At 57.5% G+C, this 27,471-nt stretch overlaps 1 protein-coding gene across 4 annotated transcripts in view; it reads right to left on the bottom strand.

Annotated features, from left to right (window-relative positions):
* Positions 1 to 245: 245 nt before the first annotated feature.
* Rai1 (retinoic acid induced 1) overlaps positions 246 to 27,471 on the bottom strand; it is a 123,655-nt gene continuing 96,429 nt past the window's right edge. For 3 of the 4 annotated variants that reach the window (XM_048366156.1, XM_048366157.1, XM_048366155.1), the window contains 4 exons: positions 11,568 to 17,160; positions 6,151 to 6,244; positions 2,233 to 2,282; positions 246 to 1,818 (listed from right to left, as the gene is read on the bottom strand). In XM_048366156.1, the coding sequence (XP_048222113.1) occupies positions 1,804 to 1,818; positions 2,233 to 2,282; positions 6,151 to 6,244; positions 11,568 to 17,144 (5,736 nt within the window). In that variant the 5' untranslated portion in view covers positions 17,145 to 17,160 and the 3' untranslated portion in view covers positions 246 to 1,803. Of the gene's footprint in view, positions 1,819 to 2,232; positions 2,283 to 6,150; positions 6,245 to 11,567; positions 17,161 to 26,830; positions 27,048 to 27,471 lie in introns of those variants that run through there. The other variant, XM_048366158.1, reaches the window with a different exon arrangement.

The raw sequence follows: 27,471 nt of genomic DNA on the forward strand, positions 1-27,471 counted from the left end.
GACCTCTAGTAGACCTTTCCCACTAATATCCGACCATGTTTGTATCAACCCTTAGGGCCTTGACGGTCCCACTTGTCCCTTCTCAACTCCCTGGTCCCCACCAGTAACTAGGGTGACACAGAAAATCAGACTCAAGAGCCTATTGTGACAGGAATTACTGCCTGGGTCTCTGGATGTCCCACCTGTGCCATGTTCAGGACTGGGCACCACATGGGCAGATGAGGCCATTAGGCATTAGAGGGCTAATGTTTTCGTGTCCCAGCTTGGCAGAATCTGATCCCCATTTGTGCTTTCCCATCAGCCACACAAAGCCTGGTCCCAACTCCCAGCAGAATCTGGTCAGAATCCAGGGGCTGCAAACTTCCAAAACAATCGTTGTATCTTTATTGACTTTTTTTTTTTTCTGAATGCAATGACTGTTTTTTTTTTAACTCTTAAGGAAAATAAACATCTTTTAGAAACAGCTCGATACACACAATCTTCAGTGTGAAGCAATATACTAATAAGAACACTAGTCGTCTTAACATTTACAGTCTTCATATATATTATATATATGTATATGTATACATATATATACACTATATAACGAGGCCAGATATAATACACACGTTTACCATTTTACAGTCATATGTACAGGAAGTTGCTAGGGCGGCCCCAGGCAGGGGGCTGCGTCAGGCCTATCGAAGCGTGGACAGAGCTGAGGAAACAGACGGACAGGTGGACAGACTGGCGAGGACTGGCCCGGGCTGGTGGTGGCTGCGCGGGGAAGGGACATCACTGTTAGCCCCTACCCTCGAAAGGGCCCGGTTGGGGTTCTGTGCTGCGGGGCGCACGACGCACGGCGGCGACACACGGGAGAAGCGAGCATGTTCCCAACATATATACATTCTATGTAACATATATATAGAGGGGTACACAGGTTTTGTACACGAATCCAGCGCTGTCCCTGCTCCCGTGCCGAGTGGGCGCTGCGGTTTCCGGACATGACCGTGAGCGCGGTGCTTTGGGACGACCGCGCATCCGCCCGGGGGGCCTGGGTCCGGTCTCTATTTTTTTTTGCTGCGCGTCCAGGCTGGGCTCCAGGGATGGGATGGGAGGATCGGAAAAGGGACAAACAGAAGCAAAAGGGTGTCCCAGTCTCCCCCGCACCCCCTGATCTTAGGCCCATGACTACTCGGGCTATGCCCGACCCGCACAAAAGCTTTGGCAAAGACTGGGTGGGAAGAGCTCCTGGCCGCGTTCCGAGGGCTTCTCCCAAGGCCTCTGGCCCCCCTCCCACGCCTGCCTGGCTTTCTTCTTCTGAAAGGCTTTGGGTTGCCCCTCCTCCAGCCGCCCAGGGCCGCTTACAGCCCCCCCCCCCCCAATCTGGACTCCAGGCGCTCAGGTGCCAATCGCCACCGCCCGGGATGCGGCGGCACCCACGAGGAATGTGTGCCACGTCGAACTTTCGGGAGGGGGGAGCGTCCCCAGGCCAAAGCCATCTCCCACCCCCGCCAGAGGCAGGATGCCTTGAGCCACGAGGAGTCTGGCCACTCCGCGGGCTCCACTCCAGGCGTGTGGGCCAGAGCGCCCCATGTCATCCGGTTCCGGAAGCGAGCTGCTCCGGAACAGGTTTTCTTTCCAACCTGGGACCGCAAGTCTGAGCCCTTGGCGGCCGGATCCAAGATCCGGAACTCGGATCAAGGATCGGCTCCGCGCCCGCGCCGGGAGTAGCTCAAAGCTCCGGGGTGCGCAGGCGGCTCCTCTCCCTCGGCGGCGGTCGGGCAGGCGGGCTCCGGCGGCTCCTCCAGTCGCTATGGTGGATTACAACGGCAGCCTCTGCAGAAAACAGGACGCAGAGAGCCAGTCATTGAGGGGGGAGAAGAACGTGCGCGTGCCCCGCCCCCACAGAGACCCCGCCCACCCGGGCGGCGTCCCACAGGCCCCGCCCCTTCCCGGCCTGGAGGCCCCGCCTCTGCCTGGCCCGCAGGCTCCACCTCGACCGCTACAAAACAGTCCAGCTCGAGCTTTTCTGCTGACCATGGGCTGTCGGCCTACACTCGCGTGCCCCGCACCCGCGGCTCCGGGTTCCCTCTTTCTTCCTACCTGCCGGTGCCGACCTGCTCCACGGCCTGTGAAGGCGCAGCACGGAGCTCTAGGTTTTGGCTGTGCCCCATTAGGGCTCAGCAAATGATGGTGGGGAGGGGGGCTTAGAAAGGAAGTGAAAAAGCAGGGACACTTTTGGTCACTTACCTTATGCTTGGGACACTTCAAAGAAAAGTTCTCTTCAATGAATATGCAACCTGGGACCAAAGAGAAAGTTTGGTGGTTAGAGAGGGGGCGAACTGACTGGCAGGGATGGGAGGGGAGCAGAGAGCTGTGGCACAGAGTGGCTCAGGTCCTGCTTGAAGCCCCACAACCCAAACTCCCATCACTGAGATGCGATGGGATACCTCAGCCCTGACCTTAACCCTTCCCTCACCTCCCCCACCTAGGACTTCCTCACCCCACCGGACCCCACAGGGCCCATTTCCACGGGGGTCATGAAGATCTACCTGGATTCTGAAAGGCAGATGCCCACCCCCAGGCTCTTCTCCCTCCGCCTTGATCTGCATGGTCACTGCTGTTATGGTCAGCATTTTCTACATACAGATTGCTCCCTCCTAGTCTCCCTCCTAAGGAAGGCTTCAGTATGAGGACTGTGCCTAGCCCCCAAGGGGCATATACCCAGGTGGTTATAGTGGTGATGGAGGAGTAGTGTCACAGCTCTGGACTCTATTCAGCTGCACCAAGTCATGGCTTCCCCATCTGCAGGAGGTAGCCTAAGTAGCTGGGTGTATAAATCTCCACTTGGGCTGCACAAGGCAGGTGCTGGGGGAGAGGCCTGTTCCTATGGGAACAGGGAGGCTGCACAAATAGGTTTCCAGTCCCTGTGAATCCCAGGTGTACAGGCAGTGGCCTACTGTGCAGAAGATAGCAAGCACAGCCAGTAGTTATGCCTGTCTCAGGGTAGGCTTAGCCTAGTCCACTGCCATCTAGGGAGACCTGCCTTTCCCATTGGGTACCTCCACTTCCCACCTGAGGCCCCTTTGGGCTCATCTCTCCTCTCTGCTTACTGGCCAGGAGCCACCTTCCTTAATGCCTCCTCCTAGCTCATGCTGGGGGAGCAAATGCACCCCCAAGCAGGAACATGGCTGCTGGGCAGAGAGACAGCTGCAGGCCTCGTTGTGGCTCCAGCTTCTTTCTGCATACCCCATCCCCTAGAAGCTGGAAGCAGGGGCAGCCAAGACTTGGAAGCTGCCTGTAGAACCAACTGCTTGGAAGCAGCCATTGCACTCAGCTCACTAGGCTAGATTTCCACAGTGCATGGGGCGGGACCCAGGCTCACACACAGCAGGCTGTGGTCCTCTGGCTGGGTGGCAAATACTTGGGTCTAGGACCTGGGCGGTTGGAAGCTGAGGGAACGGGTCACCACTTCCAAACCAGCTAGCCCAGAAATCTCCCAGCAGCCACCGGGGGCAGTTGCTGGAGAGGGCCAGACCTCAATGTCCCCCCTGCTCCCACCTGGCTGGCCTGGTGGGCCATGAGGATCCTTAGTAAGGGCTGGAAAGGTATCTGGCCCGAGGTGGGCACGCTGGGAGCCTGAGCACAGCTGGGGTGCCCACCCCTCTTGGCCCCTCCACAGCTCCCATGAGCCTCCTCCACCTGCTGACTGCCAGGAAGTCACTGGATGAGCACGGCTGGGATGGTTCTGTCTATGGCGCCTTCACAGCATGGCCGCATGCATGGTCGGTGGATCACACGGGTCCTGTGTGCTGTGTCTCTCTGCAACTCACCCCACCGTGAACCCTGGCAGCCCTTGGGATTTGCTTTAGCTAGCAGAAGTTCGATAAGGTCTGTAGCCAGGGCAGTGAGAGGCCCCGTGCTGGGCCAGTGCTGGAGGCAAGACCATGTGAAGCAAATAAAAACTGGCCTAGCTACGCCCTCCCCAGAGTATCCCCCCCCCCTTTTTTCCCATTCCTGGGACTTGAACTCAGGGCCTGGGCACTGTCCACTTGAGCCACAGTGCCACTTCTGGCTTTTTCTGTGGTACTGAGGAATCGAACCTGGGGCTTCATGCATGTGAGGCAACCACTCTACCACTAAGCCATATTCCCAGCTCCCCCCTATCTTTTCACACTAGCCCTGCTATGAGCAACAACTCCCCTAATACTGGGAAGTTAGATGTCAGGCCCAACACTCCATTCCTCATCTTTCACAAGTCCTGTGGGTTTGTACCATGCTGGGTGAATGACTCTACCTGCCAAACATCCTCTCCTGCTGGGATGACTGCAGGAGCTCATCAGCCCTGATCTTGTCCTCTCAGCCCCTTTCCTGTCTCAATCCCCTGACTCTGTGGAACTTCCTGTTATATAGCCCAGAGCCTGGTGAAAGCTCACCGCGAGCCAGCTGTGGTCCACCTCCCTGCGTCTTTTGGGGCTTCATTCAAACGTTACCTCTGCTTGAATTCTTCCTGATGCCCTCCTAGCTCAGACAGGACAAATCTCTCTCACAAGCACACTCTTTCCTCCTCCTTGCCTGGTCTCTATGACTGTGGGCTGTCCTGTCTGGCCACTCCAAAGGGTTCCCTGGGGAGGCTGGAAAAAGAGGGAGAAAGCCAGACTCTGTGCCCTGCCCCTCTCTCCAGGGCCATGCTGCAGGGCTATGATAGCACTGTCCGTTGGTAAAGATGCAGCTGGAGATAGTTCTGGGCCCTGCCAGAGGGTGTGGCATGCAGGGCGCCACATGACTTCCCACAGAGGAAGAAGTCACTCGTGCTGGCCGCTGTGGGAGTGAGACTGAGCCCGGGGAAAGCCATGGCCATATCCAAACCTGGCCCCCTGTGGGGTGAGGCAGAGCCAGCAAGAAACCCCACTGCAAGTCCCACTTCGGCTCATCCTGGTTACTGCTCTGCTCCCCATAGCCCCAGAAAGGGAGGAATGAAATCACTATATACACAGAACCTAGGGCAGAGACCAGAGCACATGGGAAGAAAGGCCACAGGGTTGACTCTGGGCAAGGTGGCCGAAGACTCTCTCCCTTAAAATTATTATCATCAGAGCCAGGTGCCAGTGGCTCATACCTATAATCCTAGTTACTCGGAGGCTGAGATCTGAGGATCATGGTTCAAAGCCAGCCGGGGAAGGAAAGTCTGTGAGATCTTATCTCCAACTAACCACCAGAAAACTGGAAGTGGCACTGTGGCTCAAAGTAGAAGAGCAATAGCTGAGCAAAAAGAGCTAAGGGATAGCACCCAGGCCTCAAGTTCACCACCACCACCAACAAATACTATCAGGAAATTGGTGACTGTTATACCGTAAACAACAGCTTTTCTTCTTTTTGCCAGTCCTGGGGCTTGAACTCAGGGCCTGAGCACTGTCCCTGGCTTCTTTTTGTTCAAGGCTAGCACTCTACCACTTGAGCCACAGCACCACTTCCGGCTTTTTCTATATATGTGGTGCTGAGGAATCGAACCCAGGGCTTCATGCATGTTAGGCAGGCATCCTACCGCTAAGTCACATTCCCAGCCCTCTATACCTTTTTTGTTTTAGTTATTTTTACGTGAGGCCAGCCTCAGACTGCACTCCTACCTAGGGTTACAGAGGTGTAACACCACCACACTCAACTTATCAGCTGAAATAGGGTCTCAGCAACTTGGCCTGGGCTGGCTTCTCATTGCAATCCTTCTCATTCTGCCTCCCGAATACCTGGCATTACAGTAGTAAGCTCAAGATAACTTATCTGATAGGGATGCGACCCAAGGCTTTCATATTTGCTAGACAACTGCTCTGCACCAAGCTATAATCCTAGCCCTTCATTTGGTATTTACTATTGTATAACCTTTCCCTGTGTCTCTGTGTTGTAAACTACTATTCATCCTCCAAAGGCCCAGCTCCTTACTTAGCTCTCCATATGATTGGTCACTTATGCCTTATCTCTCCTCACTGCTCTGGGCTGTCCTCAACCAGGTGAGTGTGAACTTATTTCAGCGTCCCTGGCACTGCCCAGTCCAGGTCTAGGCAAAGGAAAAGATGAATACGGGAGTGGGCGAGGGACCCCCAGCGATGACATGAGACCTGGGGTAGAGGAGCTGTGCCCAAGCTCCTCCCGGTCCCCTGGGCAGGCACTCACCCGCGTCGCTGGCACACGGATAATGGTAGGTGTGGATGCATCCTTTGTAGGAGCACCCAATGGTGGCCCCGGCTTCTTGGCAGCTGGAACATGTCTGGTGAAGAGAAAAGGAAGGCAGGTGAGTCCTCCATCTTTCCAGACAGACCCTAGCACCCCTGTCTTCTGCCTCCCAATCTCCTACTAGAAGGCAGCCAGGAGGCTCAGCCCTGGGATGCAAACACCCATGAACACTTGTTCTCTGGAAGCCCCTGGGCTGGCATGCTGGGTGCCAGTGACACTGCTGGGCACGACAGCTAGCGCTAGCAGCTAGCATGTGCCTAGTGCTCCCTGCTACACCGTGCTGTGAATGCTGTGTCCTTGGCTTTTTTTTTTTTTTAAATTTGTGGCACTGGGATTTGAACCCAGGGCCTCATGCTTGCTTAGCTAATACACTACCACTTGAGCCACAACACCAGTCCTGCTTTTTACAGATTTATTTTGGAGATAAGAATCTCACAGTCTTTTCTGCCTGGGCTGGCTTGGAGCTGTAATCCTCTAGGCCTCAGCTTCCAGAGTAGCAAGAATTACAGGTATGAGTCATGAGAGCGCAGCTTGTATTTTGGTTCTGAGACAGAAGGCTCACTGATGTTGTCCAGACTGTCCTGGAACCCTCCATCCTTCTATTACCCTTCCCTAGCACCAGGGATTACAATTATACATCACCTTGCCTGCTGGCGCAGGCAGCTGAAACTATCCACCTAGAGGCAGCATGAAAACCTGATGATCTAGAATGTTCTTCAGCTCCCCACTTCACTCCTGCTCCTGGCATCCCCAGCTGCAAGGTTCACAACACGGTATGACTGGGCCCACTAGGTTTTGACCAGGATTAATAACTGTAATACTGGACTCAGGAGGCAGAACTCTCTCTGAAGGATTGTGATCTGAGGCTACCCCAGGGCAAAGACATAAGGCCTTAGCAGAAGAATGAGTAAAGCAAAACAAATTCTAGCATGGCTCCACCTTGCATGGCTCCTGCTAGTAGCCACACTGTACAGATGGTATGGGGGCAGGAGGCTCTGCTGTCTACCCCTGTGGTGGAGGCAGGAGCATGCAGTAGTGAGCCAGACACTTGAAGCCAGGGTTAGTCAGTCACCTCCCTGGAACAGCAAAGGTCAGATGCAGAGTGGGTGATAGAGGAGACTCAAGATTCTGATTTCATGTGAACCTGACCCAATGGCCTGGCATATGCCTGCCCCCACCTATCTTGGGGGAGATGTAGCCATATCAGGAAGGCAATGCAGAGAAGGCCCTTGGAAAAGAGGGACAGAGAGAGGTCCAAGGTACCTGTGCTGGGGAATCAAGGTGAGAGGGAAGTGAGGGGCGGAGCAGGCCCAGAGGCCAAGTCCTGGGGCCTGGTAGCCCTTATGGAGTCATGGTTAGGTTTTTGGTTTTTCTTTTGGCTCCGCAGCTTGAACTCAGGGTCTGGGCATTGTCCTTGAGCTTTTGTGCACAGGCCTAGTACTCTAATCACTTGAACCACAGGTCCACTTTCAGCTTTTGGTTGTTAAGTGGAGATAAGAGTCTCACACACATTCCTCCCTGGGCTGGCTTTGAACCTAATCCTCAGATCTCAGTCTCCTGAGTAGCTAGGATTATAGGCGTGAGCTACCAGCACCCAGTAATCACAGCTATTTCTAATTTTTGGTAGTACTAGAATTTTAACTCAGAGCCTCACACTTGCTAAGTGAGCACACTCTCTCACTAAAGCCATGTACCAAACCCTTTTTGCTTTAGTCATTTTTCAGATAGTCTTGCATTTTTGCTCTGGGCTGGCCTCCAATCAGGATCCTTCAGATCTCAGCCTCCCGAGGAGCTGAGATCACAGGTGGAAACCTCCTCACCCAGCCTAGTATCAGTTATTCGTCCAGGTAACCAGTAGGAGAAAAGGCTGAAAACCTTTCCTCAGGTCATAGCTCCAGGTTGGGCCCTGTGTCAAAACTCTGGATGAGGAAGGCTCTCCCTAAACTCACGCAGCTGTGGAGGCCAGGAGCAGGTATGAAGTGGGAGCTGGGAAACATTCTAGAATGTCAGGTTTTCACACTGTCTCTGAGCGGACAGTTTTAGCTGCTTGGGGCTAAGGTTTTCTTCTTGTCTGGTAGAATGGCCTGAGGATCTGGAATCCCATGTCCCCCAATTTCTACACAGGAGATGAATCACCAGTGGGGGGGCCCCAGATCAGGCTGAGTCCCATCCACAGCAGCCTGTGGAGTGTTATAACTTTTAAGGAGCTGCTATGATTGACAGCTCCTCTCTGCCTTTTTGTGTCCCCCAACAACCCTTGAGGCAGGCATCTGAGTACCATTTTAGACAGATAGAAACAGGCATAGAAACACTTCTCTATTCTACTGATGACACTATCTCTAAAGTTCTAGGTGAATTTCCTATGGCGTACCCTACGTGGCTACTGTATATGTTCTTGATACATTGTATATTGTATATATGCCTACCTGATCTAGGAAAGGGAAAGAAACATGAGGGTGTAAGATATCACAAGAAATGTATTCACTTCCTTATTATGTAATTATACTCCCTTTGCACATCACCTTGTCAATAAAATTTAATTAAAAAAGAAACACTCCTCTGATGCCCCTGGCCCCAGCAGCCCCCACACGAGGCCTATGAGTGCTGCCCTGTCTGTCCCAGGGCCCACACCAGGCCGAAGCAGACACTGCCATCCTCATCACAAGAGAAGTCAGCCCTGCATCCCCTCACCTGTAGCATTTAGTCACCAGGCCGCATCTGGATGGGAGAGGGGGTGTACTAGATGGTAATGGCAAAGTGGGGTTCGTGGCAGACCAGGAAGCTCTAGGAGGGCGGTGTGTAGCAGGGCTCAAAGTGGCAGGTATTGTGGGGAAGAAGGAAGAGAGGGTCTCTGGGGCCACAGCTCAGTCCAAAAGGCAGCAAACAGGGGCAAAAGCGCCAGCAGGGTACTGCGTGGGGGCTGTCATGATGAGCTACCCAACCTGGGTGAGCACCAGGGCTGGAGTGATACAGTGGCTCTTGGCAGAGCTGGGACTTGAACCGCGTGGTCTGTTTGTTTTGTGGTGCTGGTCCTGGGGCTTGAACTCAGGAGCTAGGTGCTGTCCCTTAGCTGTTTTACTCAAGGCCAGCACTCTACCATTGGAGCCACAGCTCCACGTCCAGCTTTTTGCTGGTTAGTTGCAGATAAGAGTCTCATGGATTTTGCTGCCTGGGCTGGTTTTGAACTGTGATCCTCCCAATTAGCTAGGATTACAGGCATGAATGAGCACCTGGCATCCGGCTCAGCGTGTTTGGTTTCAGGGGAGCATGGTGACTTCAAGCCAGCAAGGCAGGAAGGAGTAGTGAGCTGCACTGTGACTCCAGAGGCCACTCTACAGGGAGCCTGGGAAGGCTAGACCCTGCACACTCTTCTAGGGTGTTCCATGGGGAGAGCCTGGATTTTCCCCTTAGGGACATGCTATTACCACCACCTCCCCCCCCCCCCCCCCCCCCGCCAGGCTCTGATCTGTACGGGCAGCACACCCTGACTGCCAGCCCTAGGCTATTGAGGGCTGCTGGGGAGAAAATCTCTGTGGCTGGCAAACTCCTGTTCAGTGTGGGCCCAGGAGAGCCGGCCCCCTGACATGTGTGTGTCAGAGCCACAGGACAGGCCTGGGCAAGGAGGGGCCTCATTCTGTGTTCTTCCTAGCTTGGGCCAACCAGTGCCATGCACGGGGGACATGGTGGGTTCTTAGCTCTGGCCCTCAGCACCCCATAAGGACACAGAGCTGAGGCCACAGGGTAGGTGGTTGTTTTCAGTGGGGTTGACATGAATGGCAGGGTCAAGGTATCACCACCTGGGGCCAGCAGGTCCAAGAACTATTAGATTTTTTTAAATTAATTTTATTTTTTGATTTTATGGTACTGAGTAATTGAACCCAAGGTCTCATGCATGCTAGGCAAACACTCTACTACTAAGCCACATTCCCAGCCCTATTAGAATTTTTTTTTAATGGTAAGAGAAAGCTGAATTTATTTCAGGACAGCTGGGAAGACAGGCAGAGGGCACAGGAAGGAGGGGGAAAATTGAGAAGGGAAGGAAATTTAAAAAAAACAACAACAACCCACTGGAGATCCAGGGCTGTGGGGGCCGTGGCCCATTGGAGGTGTGCATTGGGGCAGAGTGGTTGCGGGTCCAGCCAGGGCTGGGCCTTCTTCAGCAAGGTGGGCCCAGAGAGTGTCTCTAGCCATTCCTAGGGGAAGTGAGGGGAGCTGGGGAATACCCAGGAAGCCCAGGGGCCCTGGGCAGCAGCCTCAGTGGCCCCAGGGATGTGGCAGTGAAGAGAGGCCACAGCCATAGCCACTGTGAGGTGCCAGGTGTGTGTGGGGGGGGAGGGGCACAGGTAGGGGGATGGGCGAGTCTGCTAGCCTGGGCAGCTCTCCTGGATGACCAAATGGCACAGAGGCAGACAGCCCATGCCCTTCCAGGCCCTGGCTCCTGCAGCAGGCTTGTGGTAAGAAGAGGAAAAGTAGGACAGGAGCACACAACCAGGACCTGATGCATGGGACCAGGGATTTGATTGAGCCCCAAGTGTGTGGAGGGAGAAGGACACCCCCCAGTGGCAAGATACAGATTACCACCCTAGGGTGCAGACACTTCCGCTAGCTACTGCCATGGGAAGAGTGGGCTTTACAGGGGCCTGTAGCTGTCTCTGCCTGGCTGGAGAGGCTGTGGATCCCTGGGAGGGAGTCCAAACAGCCATGCCCAGTGGCCTGCAGTGCCCTGGCTGGGGTCAGTACAAGCATTGTCCTAGTTTTCCTAGTCCTGTGATGCCAGAGTCCTAAGTGTGGGCCAGATGCCACACGAACAGCATGATGACCATTAGCTCACTGCGTCCCCGACCCCTGGGGTGGGCACCAGGCACTGACTTGGGAGCTGAGGGGGGGCATGGAGAGGTGGAGGCTCCACTCACAGCCACTCAGCGGCCACGGCTCCCTGAGGAGAGCCGCACAGGGGCTGTGGTGGGCCAGGGCTCCAAGCTCCCTGTGGCTTGAAGGCCATCTCTGCCTCAGCCCAACCAGGGCCAGACTAGACTGCTCCCACAGACTACCCTAGCTCTGCATTCTGGGGGCCTCCCACCCTCTCTGGGCCCCAGTGTCTCAGTGAGGTGGGGGGGGGGGGGGCTGGATGGGATGTAGGAGTTGTGGAGAGGCGTTTTCCAGGGCAGGGTGGATGAGCATGGTGGTCCTGGTTCTGCCTTGGTCTCACGTGGGCCTTGACTTGGCCCCCTTGTTTCTAGCTCCTCAGGGGCGTCTGTGGCCCAGGTACCACTGATTCACCCCGCAGCTCCGCAGACACCAGCTGCCTGCCAATACCTCAGGGCCCCGTGCCCCACCCGGCTGGGCAGGCCTCTTACCATGTCCAGGGCCACCTTCATGGCCTCCTGCAGCCCAAAGAGCTTCCCGGCCACCAGGTAGACCCCGCCGGTCCACACGGCACAGGCCTCATGCACCCAGTGCTCCTGGGTGTCCCCGCCAGGTTCTGCGGGGACCCCTTTGCTGCATTCATGCTTGCGGTTCTTGTCAGCTGTGGCTACCTCCTCGCCCCCGTCCCCCCGACCATCACAGCAGTAACAACTCTGCAGCCGCCGGGACAGGCCCCGGGCGCTGGTGCGCAGCGAGCCCTGCTTGGCCGGGTCAGCAGAGCCATCAGGCCGGGGGGCTTTCCCGGTGGTGGTTGTCGTGGTGGCAGCAGCGGTGACAGCGGCGGCGGTGGCGGCCGCACACTCCAGGCCTTTGACTGTTCTCTCAAGGGGGAGCGAGGCCTCCTCGAAGGTGCCTTCTGGCCGCACCTTCTCCTTGAGTTTTGGCTTCTTTTTGGGGAGGCAGTGTTCAGGGTAGTAGGGCCCACAGAGGTCCCCAAGGTCCTTGAAGTTGGCTGGGTTTTGGCAGAGGCAGCAAACAAGGCAAGAGGTACTCAGGGCCTTGGACACCACAGGCCCCAGGTGCATGGTAGAGGAGAGGGGCAGGGAGGGCCGAGGCTGCAGGCTGGCGCCTCCGGGGAGAGGGGTCAGGGAGGTCCCAGCGGAGTCCAAGGAGAACGAGGATGAGGAGGAGGTGGAAGAGAAAGGCTTCCTGTGGGGCTTGGGCTCACCCCCTGGGGAGTTGACAACAGTGCACACGGTGGTGAATGCGTCTCGCTTCTCCACCCGCACGAAGGGCGAGAAGGCTGGGGTCCGGCTGTCTGCCCTCAGCCGCTTGCAAGAGGAAATGTATTTGAGGCGGATTTCAGGCTCTGCAGGATCCAGGGGCAGCACCTGCTGTTGCCGCCTCCGCTTGGCACGCCCCTTACAGGGGGAAGCATTGGTGTTCTTGGCTCGGCCTCGGGTAAGACGCTTCCGCTTGGAGTAGCTGCTGTAGTTGGTGTGGCCTGGCTGCTTCTGTGCCCTTGTCTGGGGCTGGCAGGGCCGGCCCTCTGGAGGCTGGGAGGCCAGGCCCAGCTCCTCTGTCTTTGGCTTCTTGCCTCCTCCTCCTCCTCCTCCACTAGAATTGTCCTCGACATCCCCCTGTGTGCTGCTGGCCCTGTCTCGGGGAGTGAGGAGCAGAGCTGGGCCAAGATAGGGCCGCTTCTCCAGCGGGATTTTGGAAAGTCCTGGGGCTCCTGCCCTGCCTTTCCGGCTCCTCTTCTTGGGTGCTAGGGCAGTCCCCCCCGGGTGCAGGGCCTCTGCGGGTGGGAAGGCCTCGCTTTTGAAACAGTCAGTTGCGGACAGTTTCTTACTGTTCACGAGCTTGCCTTTTAAGGCCTTGTTGGCCAGGTTTCTGCATAAGGGGTCTGCTCCCGAAGCTGCTGGGAGCTTCTGCCCAGTGCCCACGCTTACCAGACCTTCTTCTGCCCCGGCCAGGCTGCCCCCGGCACTCTTGAGCCCACCACGGTCTTTCTCAGGGAGGGCCGGGCTCAGAGGAGTCCCGAGAGGGGCCCCTGGCACTTTGCACACGAACTTCTTGAGGCTGGGTGAGGTGATCTTCTGCACAATGGCCTCCAGCTTCAGGCCCCGGCCCTTCCGGGGCGGCAGCACCTTGGTCTTCATGGCACCCTGGAAGGCTGCCCGGGAGGCAAGCTTGATGCAGGTATCGGGGGTCTCCAGGGGTGGGGGCTTGGTAGGAGGCTCACCACTGCCCTTCGGCTTGGCCTTCTTGGGGGAGGACACCCTTCTGAAGAGGTTGGGGGAACCCTCAGCCCTCTCCTCCTTCCCATCCCCGCCACTGCCACTGGTGTTGCTGCTGCTGCTGCTGCTGCTCCGGAGGACGAGGTTCCGCTTCTTGGTGGGGACAGGCGTCATGAAGGCCGACTTCCTCTTGAGTGCGTGGAGGGGCCGATCTGAGAGCTTGCCCCCTGTGCCTGGCTTGGGGACTCTCGCCCGCTGGCTCACCCGACCTTCCTTCTGAGGGCTGCTGGAGACCTTGAACGTAGTGGGCAGGTGGTTGTTTGCAAGGAGTTTCTTGGTGGCACGGCAGTTGGGGAGCCGGCTCTCCGAGGGCCGCCTCCGCTTGGCATGGAAGATCTCCTGGGGTTTGGTACGGGACCGGAGGATCATGGAGCGCTGGTCCTTGCCGGGTGTGCCGGGCGAGTCCGTCTCCTTGGTCTTGGAACCCATGGGGCTGCTGTCTGAGGCCACAGGCAGGGCGGCTGGGTTGCTGGGGCTGGATGCAGCCTTGGGGGAGGGCTTCCCCACCCGCTTTCCAGACTTGAAGGCAGCTCGCTGCTTGCCCCCTAGTTTGTCTGGGGGCGCGGGGGTGGTGGTCAGGCCTGGGGGTCCGGGTGTGCGGGGCTCACTCAAAGCCGTGAGGGAGCGGGTACACATTCTGGGAAGGCCTTCCGAGGCCCCTCGGCCTGGAGCTCCAGCCCCTTCCATTTGTCCTTGTGGGGGTCCTGTGCAGGACTCCGGGAGCAAGAGGTCTTTGGGCAGTGCTGGGGCCCTGCATGGGGAGTCCTCGGCCTCAGGCAGACCCCGGTGCACCCGCCGGCTCCGTAAACTTTTGCCCCGCGGCACGGGCTCTTTCTTAGCGATAGGTGCCTCGGGCACAGCAGGCTTGTTCAGTTTGGGGGCCAGGGAGGGGTCTGAGGGGGCAGAGTCCCCTGGAGCCCGCTCTGCCTCGGGCCTATCCTCACCTGGTTTCATGTGGGACAGGGAGGACTCAAACCAGCTCTGGACCTTGGACTCAGCACCCACAGTGGGGCCCAGCAAGATGACGGACTCCCCAGAGAGGTGGCATGGCGAGTCCCAGCCCGCCTTGGAGTCCAGCACTTCCTCGTTCTCCTCCTTGGTGCAGATGAGCGGGGCCTTGGGTGAGAGCGGGTCCTGTAGGCCAGGCCTCTGCTCCGGGCTACCCAGCAGTTCACACAGGGATGAGTACTCCTCCTCAGCTTCCAGGTCCTCCTTCCTGCCAGGGGCGGGCAGCAGTGGCAGGTCCCCAAAGTCAGCAGCAGAACAGCAGTGTCTGCTGTCCTCCAGCCACCGGTCAGCCTTGCCCACGTCAGGACACTGCAGCAGCCCACCTGCCTCCTCCTTCACCCCACCCGCCTCCTCCTGCTTGAAATCCCCAGGCAGCAGGGCTGCCTTGTCCCCGGGGGGCTCTTCTTCTTGGAAGCCCAGGCAGCTCGAAGCCTCGTGGGCTTCCCCTTTGCCCATGACTTCTGAGGCCTTCCCGCCCTGCTCCAGGCCTTTGGTGAGTTCACCAGGGTGCAGTCCCCACCGGGGACAAGCATCCCCCAGGTTCTCCTCTGGCCAGGCAAAGGGGTTGGCACTGTCCACTGAGCTGGCCGTGGTTGTGTCTGGGAAGCAGTCAAACGCTGCCGTTGTGGGGTCTGGAGCAGCAGCCCCAAGGGTGGACTTGGTGCCAAAGGGCAGGGCACTGGTTGTCTTTTTGGGATCGGGGGTGGCAAAGGCCACAGAAGGGTCTTCAAACAGCCCTGCGCTGAAATCCTTGGTGCTGCCACCCTTGTCCAGCTGCAAGGAGTCAGGCAGGGCCTCAGGCTCCCCGGGCCGTGGCCATGCAGTCTTGGCCACAGAGTCCAGGCAGGCGCTGTGGTTCTCCAGCGAGAAGGGCGGCTTGCTGGCATCCTTGGACAGGCCAGGAGCCTCGGCCCAGGCCTTGTCAGCCTTCTCACCGATGGCCTCCTGCAGTCCCAGGATCTCAGAGGCCAGGTCCTCCTGGGCTAGCGCGCTGAGCAGCAGCCGTGGGCAGTCTCGCTCGCCTGCTACAAACTTGGAAAAGCTGTCTAGTGGCAGAGTGCTGTGCAGGCTTTGGAAGGAGTCATCGGATTTGGTGGACATGTCATCAGGTGAGGTCACAGAACAGGTAGACACAGACTCAGGCTTGGCCTTTGAGTTGCTGTTGACCCTGGCAGGGCTGCCACGGGCCTGGCTGCAGTAGAGAAAGCTGCGCTCCAGAGGGTCCTCAGAGCCGCTCAGGTAGTCGGCCTCCTGCGGCTCGGCATGTGTGGACTGCGGCGTGCTGCTCGGTGGCTCCGACAGTGGCGTGCCTGCTGGCTCTGCCGAGTACCCACTGCCCTCAGGGCTACAGTGCTGGCTCTTGTGCTGCTCTGGGGTCCTGGACACGAGGTTCTTGACCCCTTTCTTCTGTGGCACAGCAGCCTTGGACAGCAGGAGTTGCTGCACGGTGTTGGAGATGTTCTCCACCTGCGAGGTCAGGGCCGTGAGGCTCTGCAGGCTGAGATCCGACAGCAGGTTCTCAGCGAGCTTGTCCTTTTGCAGAGGCTTGCAGTTGCTGGCCTGGGTGTCCACAGAGCCGGCAGCGTCGGTCGGGGAGGGGTTGAGCAGGGGCATGAAGTGGCTGTGGTCGGTGATACCTGGGGGGAAGGCTCCCGTGCTGAGTGGCTGCTGGTTGTATGGAAAGTTCTCCAAGTTGGGCATCAGCGGCGACGGGGTGGAGCTGTAGGAAGGTGAGCGGCCCACGGAGCGTGCGGGGGAGTGGCTGGAGCTGGGGCTGAAGGTCTGGTAATACTGCTCTGGAGTCCTGACGGCAGCATCCGGCTGGCAGTAGCCCTGGCCTTGCTGTCCATAGTGTTGGTATTTGGCGAGGTTTTGGTAGTGGAGGGTCTCCTGGGCATGGTGCCGGCTCTGAAGTGCTTGTTGCTGCTGCTGTTGTTCATAACCAAGGCGACCTGACTGGTAGGTGTGAAGGTTCTGGACCCGCTGCCCCGGGGCCAGGCTGGTGTTGGCAGTCAGGGGCCTGTCATGGGGCTGGGAAGACGGTGCTGTGCAACTCTTGTAAGAGTGGGTCCCCTGGCTGCCACCCTGGACGGATGAGGAGAAGGTAGAGGAGGTAGGGAAGGACTGGGAATGCTGGGGAAAGTGGCTGCCCTGGGGAAAGGGCAGGGGAGAAGTGAGGTCATTTTGCAGTTTCTGCCTTTGGAGTTTGGGGTACGCCAAAGGTTGCTGGGGCTGTGGCAGCTGAGGCGGAGGCTGGGGGACATGCAAAGAATGAGTCCGGAAGGGAAGTTGGGTGCCCTGCTCTGAGTACTGCCTGCCTGGGGGCACGGCTGTCTTCTTCATCAAGTTCTCTTCATACTTGCCCACCCCCCCTGGCAGGGGCTGTGGCTGGGGGGGCGGTGGCTGGGGAGCTCCCCAGGCCTGCAGACCCTCTTCACTGGAGTAGCGTCCTGGGTAGGGGCTGCTGTCCTGGACGCTGCTATAGCCAGGGAAAGCCTGCCTCCCCTGCAGGGCCTTGCTGCCTCGATGGTACTTCTCAGCCCCTGTGGTCGCTGTGCCAGAGGGTGTGCCGGCACCACCCTCATAGCCTCCATAAGGCTGTGGGCTGTAATAGTCCTTGGCCAGCAGCCGCTGGCGGTCACAGCTTAGCCCAGCCTGACTGGGCTGCCTGTAATTCTCCAGGCGTGATGTTTCCTGTGAGGTCTGCGGGTAGTTCTGTTGTTTGCCATGGAAACCACACCTTTCTCGAAAAGACTGCATGACTCGGGCTGGTTATCTGTGAAAAGAGAAAGGAGAGATGGAGGGCAGGGGTTGGGGGAGGGAAAGCTATTCAGATGGGCCATGTCCTTGTCCTTCTGCCTCCACCAGCGCCCTCCCAGCCTCCTCCCCAGCCTATGAAGGGCCCTTGATATTCTCGCCCTGCCAGAGCCTCCCCACCAGCTGTACACATATTGACAACTTCTGGTGGAGGAAGGTGTGCTCCCTAATTCCCACTTCCACAGCGCCTGCAGCTGAGCCTCACCAAGGACAGCCACCACCAGGATGAGAAGTGCAAAGAGATCCATCCAGAGCCAGGGCGGAGGGGAGCAGACACTCCACCCCACCCACCTCCTAGCCTGCTCCCCCACCCTTGCACGCCCCTCCTCCCAGCCCTTGCAGACAGCTCAAAATCATTTAGCAGAGCAAGGCAATTCAGGCTCCCGTCCCCTGGGGCTCACTGGATCCTGTAATCTTAGTCCCCCTGCAGCCGTGCTCAAGCGTGACCCAGACATGCTGGGGGATCCGTGAAGATCTGCCCCTACCCCCATCCTGGAGAGGCTGCTCACCAAGGCCTGGCACAACAGCACATTCCCAGGCACACACACATCCACACCGGTGTGTCTCTCTCTCTTTCACACACACACACACACACACACACACACACACACACACACACACACCTCCTCCTCCTCCTCCCCATCACTGCCATGCCATCTGGACTCTGTCTGTTGCTGCTAGCAGACATCAACTGGGGTCTGCGGAGCCACTGTAGTCAGAAAGCGTCCCTTCCTGACTCCAGGGAAGGCAGGACAGCAGCACCTGCCTCCTCTTTTGATATCATAGGTGCATAAACAGATTACGTGGCTCAGAGTGTGGGAGTGCATACTAATTGAAGACAGACGCAGTCCCACAGCCACAGGAGAGCACCCAGGCCCGGGCCCCTCCTGCGTGGTGTGACGCAGTCTGGCCCTCCTGGCAGGTCCCCCTCCCAGGCTCTGCAGGTCAGGGCTGGGGCAGGCAATGCTGAGAACCCCATCTGGTTATGATTTTGGAGCTAGGCTCAGGAGGAGTCTGAGCTGCCCCAGAGCAGGGCCCTGGGTCAGGACCTGGAGCTAGGCATGGGTTATTCAGGATAGTGGGGCTGGGATTGCAACACAGGCCAGACCTGAGTGACTGGGCTAAGAGTTCCCCCAACAGACTGGCTGCCCTGATCACCCCAGAAAACTCTCAAAGGGGAGATGAAAGAGAAAGGAATGTTCCAGGCTTTGGGGAACCAGACTAAGAATGGGCCATCAGCCCTGAGTCCCAGAAGGCTCTGGATTCACCTTAGGACCACACTGGCCCAGAGGCTGAAAGAACAGAGTTCCACTTGCTCAGTCCGTGTGGCCTGGGGCCCCAGAAGGAAACAAGGACTTTCCTGTTCTTGTTCCTAAGAGGAAAAAAAAAAAAGAGAGGAGGGGTGGCCTATGTAAGACTACAGATTCCAGGGTCCTTTGAGGGAGAAATGAATGTGGGAATAAGACAGAGATATGGAGTTGGGGAGTACAGAAAGGAGGTCCAGCCACATTTCTTCTTTGGATTGGACCCTATCAGAGATGACATCCTCATTCAGTGTCTAAGGACCAACCAAGAGAAGGGGACAGAAAAGACCTCAGTCTATCTACTTGTTTCAGTAGGTCAACTTGAAGCACCCCATGCCTTCAGAGTCATCTGTTCTGATCCAGTTGCCCCCAAAGCGAGTCCCTCGATACCAGCCTGTCAAAGCCTCCCGCCTCCCCTCCCCTGGGTTCAGCTCAGTTGTCCCCAACACAAAGTAGTGGCTGCCCTTCTGACCCGCTTCAATCCCCACCTGGCAGCTTATATAAATCACCACAGGATCTGCCAACCCAGAAGAGCTGGGGCAGCTCCTAGCCAGGTGGGGCAGCCCTGTGCCTCTTGGCCCACCCCTGCTCCCTTCAGCAAGGAGGCCACCCTGAGGCTTAGGGTCTAGCACAGAGCCCTTCCAAAACCGCTCCAAAGCCAGAGCCAATTCCTGGCCCTCCCTGGGTGTGCATTTATGAGCCCAGAATGCGCAAACCCAGGACCACTCTGAAGGCTGCGCCTCCCTCGTATATCTGCACAAATTACATTTCGGCTTTTATTAGTCCCAGATCACTCTCATTTCCTGCTGAGTGTCCTGTGGATATCATTAACATTTCTACGGCTTTATTTTTTATTTTTTTTCACATTCTCCCAAATGCATTACCAGAAACATTATTTAAAAGGGGGGGGGGGTGTTGCCATTAGCAATGTCCCCTTCCCTGCCTGCTCTGTCCAAATCTCCCCTCCCTGTTTAATCAGTCCAGCTGCTGCGTCTTTTAATTTAGCCGAACTGGATTACAGGCGGGTTTCCCAATACACATGAGCAGCTGGATGTGGCGAAACATCTATCTCTAAGAAAAGACAGTTCAATTAAAATACAGGAGGCCCAGTGCCTGATGGAGGGCGCAGGCACCACTACCCTTCAAGCCCGAAATGAAGAGGGATGCAGGAACAAAGGCATGGTGGCATCACAGCCACCTCTTGGACCTGCAGAGGTCCTACCCGCTCAGCCAGGAGAAAATGAGTGTTGCCTCTTTAAGAGCCGCCTCAGGCCTGCCATGGGCTGTGTTGTTATTAATTATTGTGATTATGATTATTTTTCAAGAGCACAAGGAAAGGACAAGGAGGGGGAGAGAGGCAAGGACTGGGGCTGGGGCAGACGGCATGGGGAGAGGAGGGGGCCAGAAGGGGGTCCCAAGCAGGGTCAACAGGATGACAGTGACCTTTGAAACTGGGAAAAGGAAGAAGTGGCCAAGTGAGCAGGAGGAGGCCATCACGGGTGAGGCCCCACAGGATGGTCCATTACATGTACAGGGTTCTCCTGGGGCCTATGCCCCAGGTTCCTCCGTCTGCTCCTACCTGCTTCCTCCCTGGGAAACTGGACCTCCTCAGAGGCCTCTTCCTCTGTCATGGAAGAACCCAGCAGGCACGAAGGTTGAGCACCCTGGAAGGAGGGGCCAGCCAGGTCCAGCAAGGCGGGAGCTCACGGCCATACCCCACAGGGCTGCAGTCCTCACATTCAGTGCCGGGGACTTGCGGGTCCTCAGACCGCAAAGCCAGCTACGCAGCCATGAAATAATGCACGGAGGGTCACGATGATACCCTAGCCTCTACTAGGGTGAGCCCTCAAGGTCTTGGGGCACAGGCTTACCCCCAAAGACTTGAAGGCTCCAGCGTGAAGGGAGACCCTTGACTGCTGGGCACTTCCTTTGCACAGGCTGCCTACTCAGTGCTTTGATTGTCCTGTCCCTTTCACAGACAAAGTCAAGTACTTAGCATCCCAGGAACACCAAAGGGTGCATGCTCCTTTGCCTGGACCCCCAGGCCGGGAATTCCCATCTTAGAGGAGGATGACTTGGCGAAGGACGGCAAGACAAAGGTGCTATGCTAAGGGGTGAGTATGGATTTCTTGTCTGCTCTGCAGTCCATGAGGCGAGAGGGGAAGTCAGGTTCCACTTTTCTTTTTGCAGCCCTGGGAATGAAGCCAGGGCCTCGGACACACTAGGCAAGTGCTCTCCCACTGAGTTCCACTCCAAGCTTTCAGGTCTTCCGTTGATTCCTCCTTGTCTTCATCTACCTGCAGCCAGGCCCATCTTATGCAGGTCCACTCGCAGGCAGTCGATGATGGTCACTGGCCACCTGCTGTCGGCATGGCTTCTGTCCCCTGAGCAGCCTCAGAGAGGGGCCACAAAGCCCAGAGCCTCTCCAAATCCCAAGGAAATGGATGGACCTTGGGGTCAAAGCTGCTGCAGGCCAGTGGGAGGATCCAAAAGGAGTCCAGGGCTTGGAAGTTGGCTCACGTTATAGAGTGCCAGCCAATGAGCAAAGGCATCTGATACCAAGTTTGAGTCTCAGACCAGGATTGAGCTCCACCGCCCCCCCCCCAAAAAAAAAGAAAGCCCAGATGAGAAGGGATGGGAGGGAATTGTTTCCTGGGAGAGGGAGGTCAGAAGGAAAGGGGAGGAGGAACTTCCTGTTCCCTGTCAGCTTCTAGGTCACTGGTTCTATTCCACTTATTTACTCAAGGTTGTTTTATACCCTGGTTTCCTGCTTTGCAGTTGCAGAGGAGGAAGAATTAAGCCCAACCCATTCAAAGCCAGAAGCAGGGGTGGAAGGATTTATGGGGCCTCAGGAGACTGGGAAGGGGTAAGTTTGGGGTCCTGGGAGAAGGTGGAATCACTGGGGCCTCCCCATCTGTTGTGAATGGGAATAATAAATGTATGAAGAGCTGGAGGAGCAGGATAAATCATCAGCTAGATTCACTGCTATGTGGGGATCTATGAGTCCTAAGGGCCTTGGCTTGATGAGGATGAGTCCCTGAAGAGTTAGAAAGACCAGAGAGTTGTATCCTACCAGCCCATGAGACAGGCTAGGAGAGCCCTATAAGACAAGGCAGCCCCACCCCAAAGCATGCTCTCCCCAGTCTTTCCCATTTGAGCAACACTTGGCTATGTCTCTTCTACGTTTATGAGCCACCCATGTCATGGGAGAACCCTACAGGGTGTCCAGCATGCCTCTCTGCAGAGCCTGGGGGTGGGGGGTCCGGAGTAGTAAGGCAAGCAACTGAGAAGCAGATGCCTCAGTCTGCTTCATGTGGATTCTGGAAGATGTTTGAGGTAGAAGTTTCTTGACTGACCAAATGTTTGGGGTAGCTCCTTTCCCCCATCCACCAATGCTTGTCTCCTCTAGGGACTGAGCTAAGATCTACTAAGGTCCTCCATCGCCATCTCCTGGAAGGGTCTACCTAACCCCTGCAGGTACACTCCCCCCCCCCCCCCCCACCCTTCCTACACAGCCTGACTGCACCATGCAGATATAGAGAGGCCCATCCTCCCTGCTCCTGGCCAGGCTGATGTCATTAGGGTCTCAGGACCAGCAAACTAAAGAGCTCGACAGACAAAGGGGCCTGAGAGAAGCCACAGGGATGCTTCCAGGTTTCTCTGTTCTTCTCGGTACCCCAACCCCAACCCTTCATGTACCAGCAGGAGTGCACATGATGTGGATGAGATAAACCTGAACAGTTGCACATCCAAGTTTGCCCCAGGCTTGTCCTCTCCAATGCATGGTTTACTTCCCTGGGGATAAGGACACACAAAGTGCCAAACCGTCTGAACACTGACTTTTGACTTTGGCAAGACTTTCACCTCCCTGGGCCTCAGGGCCTTTTCACTGGCCATGTACTCTTCAAGGAATACCATAATACTTCGAGCTCCAAATCTGCTCATCTGTCAGTTTCCGGAGGCCTTTCCTGACCAGTTCGCAGTGCTACTCTAAGCGCTCCCCTCCCCTGCTTCTTCTCCAAAGCACTTACCTTCTTGGAATAAACTGTGAAACTGTGACTTGTTATTATTGGTCTCTCCTCTTTTAGAACAAAAGATCCATGAGAGTAAGAATTTTTGCCTGTTTTGGTCACAGCCATATTCCCATCATCCAGAATAATATTTGTTGAATGATGCTCCAAATATAATACTAAGTCTGAAAACATTCAGAGCTGGGTACTGATGGCTCAGGCTTGTAAACCTTGAGATCTGAGGATCGCAGTTCGAAGCCAGCTGGGGTAGGAAAGTGTAAGACTTTTATCGCCAATTAACAAGCAAAAAGCTGGGAATGGAGCTGTGGTTCAAGTGGTAGAAAGCTAGTCTTGAGCAAAAATGCTCAGGGACAGTGCCCAGGCCCTGATTTCAAGCTCCCGAACCAGCACTCCCCCCTCCCCTCCCACAAATATCCGGGACTGGGTTGGAGACAACACCGGGGGCCACAGCTGTTTCATTCAATGAAAAACATTTTCCTGGCACTTGCCTGAAGTGGGCATTTGGGGCTGGAGACCCTGGCTCTAACTAAAGTCTCGTAGGCTTCCAGGCTGTACAGCTGATTGCTACTATGACATTGCTGCTATGACAGAATGGGACCCTAGGGTGCTACAGCACCTGAGTGTTTTGCTTTAAAAATCTCGAATTTTACGAAAGGGGCATATTTCATTTGAAGAAATGTTATCAATCAAAGGCCTTGCTTTAAAAAAATACCCAGCATTCAAGGGAACCTGTCCGTGGGCTGTACTTGACCACAATCTAATATAGCTGATTCAGAGGGAACTTTAGCATGGACAAAGGCAGGCCCTTGTGAGACTGGGGTGGGCCCATAGTGAGCTAGAATGTTCTCTGGCCTGAGAGAACCAGAAAAGCACAGGAGTGGAGGAGGTGGGTGCCCAGGGTGCAGAAGGCCCATACAGTTGGGACTCTGTGGAGGATGGAACTCAGTAGTCTTGCAAAGGAGGTGCCCACGTGGGAGCTCTGGTCCATGGGTGACAATGGCCTTGGCAGCAGTCCATACCAGACAGGGTGAGGCCCTGCCTCCCACTCTTCTGGAGCCCTGGCCAGGCTCCTCAAAGGTGCTCATTAAAGTGTTAATGACATAATTAGTGGGACAAAGAGCTGTTTTTTCCCCCACACATCTCTCATACTAGAATGGAATTTGATGAGGGCAAGGGGCTTCTTCTGTTTGGTCCTAAACTCTAAGTCTAGAAGGGAACCTGCGTTGATGCCTACGAAATCCTGCTTGGAAAGAAGGAACACACAGGATGAGAGGGGCATGTCAAGATCTGCTTTGAGTGTCATTATGTAATTGATCACAGGTTCAAAGGGAACAGGCCCAAAGGGAGGTCTGACAATGTCCTGGAGGCCAGGACACAAGAAATAGCCAACTTGGAAGGGTGGAGTTTAAAGCCTCTTCAATGCTTGTATCCTTTCTCTCCTGGGGCCCTGTGTCTTCTCAGCTGAAGTAGGGGTGGGGCTGAGCAGGGTGCTGAGGACAGGAAGAGCAGCATGCCCCTGCCTGCTGAGGCAGATGCCCAGCCGACTGTCAATGGTGTTGTGAAGATAAAGTTACAACGCACAGCAGATGTGAAGAGGGAAGGGCACTTGACCATTTGAGGAGGGGTGGGTTAGCAGCAGCCCTCCCAAGACAAAGGGCAAGCAGCAGTGTCTGAGGGTACCTCCCACCTCTGCCCAATGCTCTGGACCTCCCTAACCTCAGATGGTCTGGCTGCAGGAGCTGGTCAAGGCTCTGCCTTCTGATCTTTGGCAGTCCCACCCAGTCCTGCATCGTGACTACAGGCTGACATGTCTGGTGTGCCTGAGGAGCCCCCCCACCCCCACCCGTCCATCTGTCCCTCAAATTGCAGAGGGGTTTCTGGCTAGTTTCCTCTTTTCCCCTCTCTGCCAAGCACATCCTCAAACCTCCCTCTCATTTTGCAGAGATTAATGGAAGCCCAGAGAAGGTCAGTGCCTTGTCCGGCAGGCCCAGCGGGGCTGAGTTCCTCCGCAGCTCGGTGCCCCGGAGTGGCTGTCTATCAAACAGAAACAGGGGAACGAGGCCTTCCTCTTGGACGCCCTAGCTTCCCGCGGGAGCCGCGGAATGTGCCGGGCGGAACCACCCCTGCTGCCCTGCCTCTGACGCCCCCCCCCTCCCTTTACAGCATCTGACAGCCGGGGAGGCACAGCCCGCCCGCCCCTCCCAGCCCCGGTTCCACCTCGGGGAGCGGGGAGGGGGATCTGGCGCCCCCTCCCTCCCCCCAGCCCCCAGGGGAGGAAGCCGCCTGTCAGGCCGCCACGGCGTGTCAAATCCTCTTGCTGCCTAATTGTGAGACGGCGGCGTTTAAAGAAACGCTTTTCTGGCCGCCTGCCACACCGCAAACTGCTTGGTATAATTTTATTATTAAGGAGAGAGAAAAAGAGGGAGGGGGCTGGAAGAGAGAGGAGAGAGAGAGAGAGGGAGAGAGACAGAGAGAGAGAGAGAGAGAGGAGAGAGGGAAAGGGGGAGAGAGAGGAGAGGAGGAAATTGCTTCGTCCAAGTCAGCTGGTGGAGTATTCCGCTCACTGTGAAAGCGGGGACGGCTTTCCAGTTGGCAAGCTGACTTCGTTAATTGCGCATTCAGTCTCTACTTAGGGTAATTGAAACGAAGCGGGGCCCGGCTCTTGACAATTAGGGTCTGCGACTAGGCCATTAACCCTTCCCCAGCCGGCTCCCGCAGCTCCCCACCCCCGCGCGGGGGGCCACGGCACCCTTTTAGGTGGGAGGAGGGCACTGGGCGCCTCAACCTGGGCTCATTCTGGGGCGGGGGCGAAGAGCCCCACGTGGAGCGGCGGACTGCGGCAGGGGGCTCGCCCAGCGTGCGCCCCAGCGCAGGCAGGGTTAATGCGGCGCCGCGAGGCCTGGAGCCCGGGCAGGGCCAGGCCAGGGCTGGGGGAGAGTCGCGCGGGGTGTGTGGGGGTTTGTTTGCGGCCTCACCGCCCCTCTGCAACAGATGTTTCAGTCGTGTAAGACAAAGGCAGAGCGCCTGCCGCTGCCGGCAGAAAATCCGCAGGACTCCCTGAGGGGCAGGTAAAATTTCACCTTCTATTTGTGTCCCCCCCCCCACCTCCCCGCACACCCCCGCCTTGTTTCTCGGCCTCTGCGCCAATCCGGAAAGCGCCACCAAAGACGCTGCGCCGCCTCCTCCGCAGCCCAACCCGCTGACCCCAGCAAGGTCACGGCGACCTCGGGCTCTGCCAGCCGCGCGCTGGTCCGTCCTCGGCCGGCGAAGGGCGCCTCCCTCCCGCGCCCTGACCCCCTCCGGGGGCGTCCATGGTCCCCCTCCCGCGGTAATTGGAGGCGCTGGGACAGAGGAAGGGGGGCGCTGTACTCGCCACGAGGCAGAGGCGGCCCTGGACGCTCCCCGCCGCCCTCCAGCCTGCGCGGGGACCCCGGGGGGCTGCGCACACCCCACCCCCCCCGACCCCATCATTCATCTCCCTGATTCCTGCTGTAGCCGCCCTCGGAAGTCAGCCGAGTGAAGCAGCTGTTCCTTGCACACTCCACTTGACCAAAGATGATGATAAATGAGGCCGGGGCTGCATCGGGGAGGCGGCGGCGGTGGCGAGAGGCGCGCAAGCCGGCCGTAGGGCCCGCAGCCTCCTCCCCGCGCCACAGGAAGGACTAGGGCGCGGAAGACAGAGATCGAGGGGCCTTCGCGGAGCCCGGAGCGCCCCAACGCCCGAGGTGTGGAGCAACCAGGCGGAGGCGCGCGCCCCGGCCGCTCGGTCTAAAGGCGGAGACCTTTTCTCCAGGCCAGCGCCACAGCCCCGCCCCCGCCCTTCCCCCTCGCTCCCCCACTCTTTCCCCTAACGCCTGGGTCCCCTCGGCGCCCTCGCCTCCACCCCCATCCCCAGCGCCTCAAAACCTATTAACGCTCGTAAATAATGAATAATGGAGCGCTTCCCTCCAGCCGCGCAAGGCTGCAGGCGGGGTCCGCTGCCAGATGCGCCCGGTCCTGGGGAGGGGGCGCCCACCGGTCGGGTGCCGAGGGGCCGGGGCGCGCGGCCCGAACACACGTGCAGCCGCGGCGCGCAGGCGGGCACCCCGCCCGGCGGCGGAGGAGGGGGAATCCCGCTCTGCCCTCCCCAACGCCACCTCCCCTGGAGTCCTCTGGCACCGAACGAGGCGAGAGAGCGCGCGCGAGCTTCCCAGCCGGAGAGGGTTATTTTTAACCTGCCCCCCTTTCTATATCTGCCTCTCGGGTTTACGCGCCCGCCCGCCCGCTCCACCAGCCGAGGACTGGGGCTCCTCACCTCGCTCGGCGGCTCCGGACTCAGCGCCTCTCCCGGCCCGCGGCCCCCGCCCCTGCGCGGGCATCGCGCGGCTAAATCTCAGCCTGGAAAGGACCGATTAGGAGCCGCGTGCCTTTCAGCGAAATATTGGAACCGGGTGGGATGGGGGCGGGGAGCCCGGCGCTCTCGTCCCCTCGCCTCCCTCTCCCTCCCACCCCGCGCGCAGAGTGGCGGCGAGAGGCGGCTCCTGCTCTGCTCCCCCCACACCCACCCCTGCCCAGCTAACGGGGGGCGGCCGGCCCTGGGCGTGAAGCCCCCTCCGGTTCTTGGGCCTTTTCTGTTCAACGCCCACCCTTTCCTTCAATCACATAGAAGCTGGAGCTCCCAGCGCGCGGACCCTCGGGCAGCGGCGGCGCCAAGCGGGGCGCTGCTCCCCCACCTCCAGTCCTCTCCCCTAGCCACTCCAAACAAACAGGCCATTTAACCGGCAGCGGGCTGGCCACACCAACTACTTCAAGGCGGACCCCACCCGTGCCAGGGGCGCACAGGGGGCTGGTGAAGGTGGCTTACTTCCTCCTGCCCTTCTGCTCAGGCTCACCCCTCTGGAGACACTCCTCGGCCTCAGCCCCCAAGACCCAGGGGAATGAGGCCTAAGGAAGTTT

This window comes from Perognathus longimembris, chromosome 17 (assembly GCF_023159225.1).
Source record: "Perognathus longimembris pacificus isolate PPM17 chromosome 17, ASM2315922v1, whole genome shotgun sequence".
NCBI classification, from domain to species: Eukaryota; Metazoa; Chordata; class Mammalia; order Rodentia; family Heteromyidae; genus Perognathus; species Perognathus longimembris.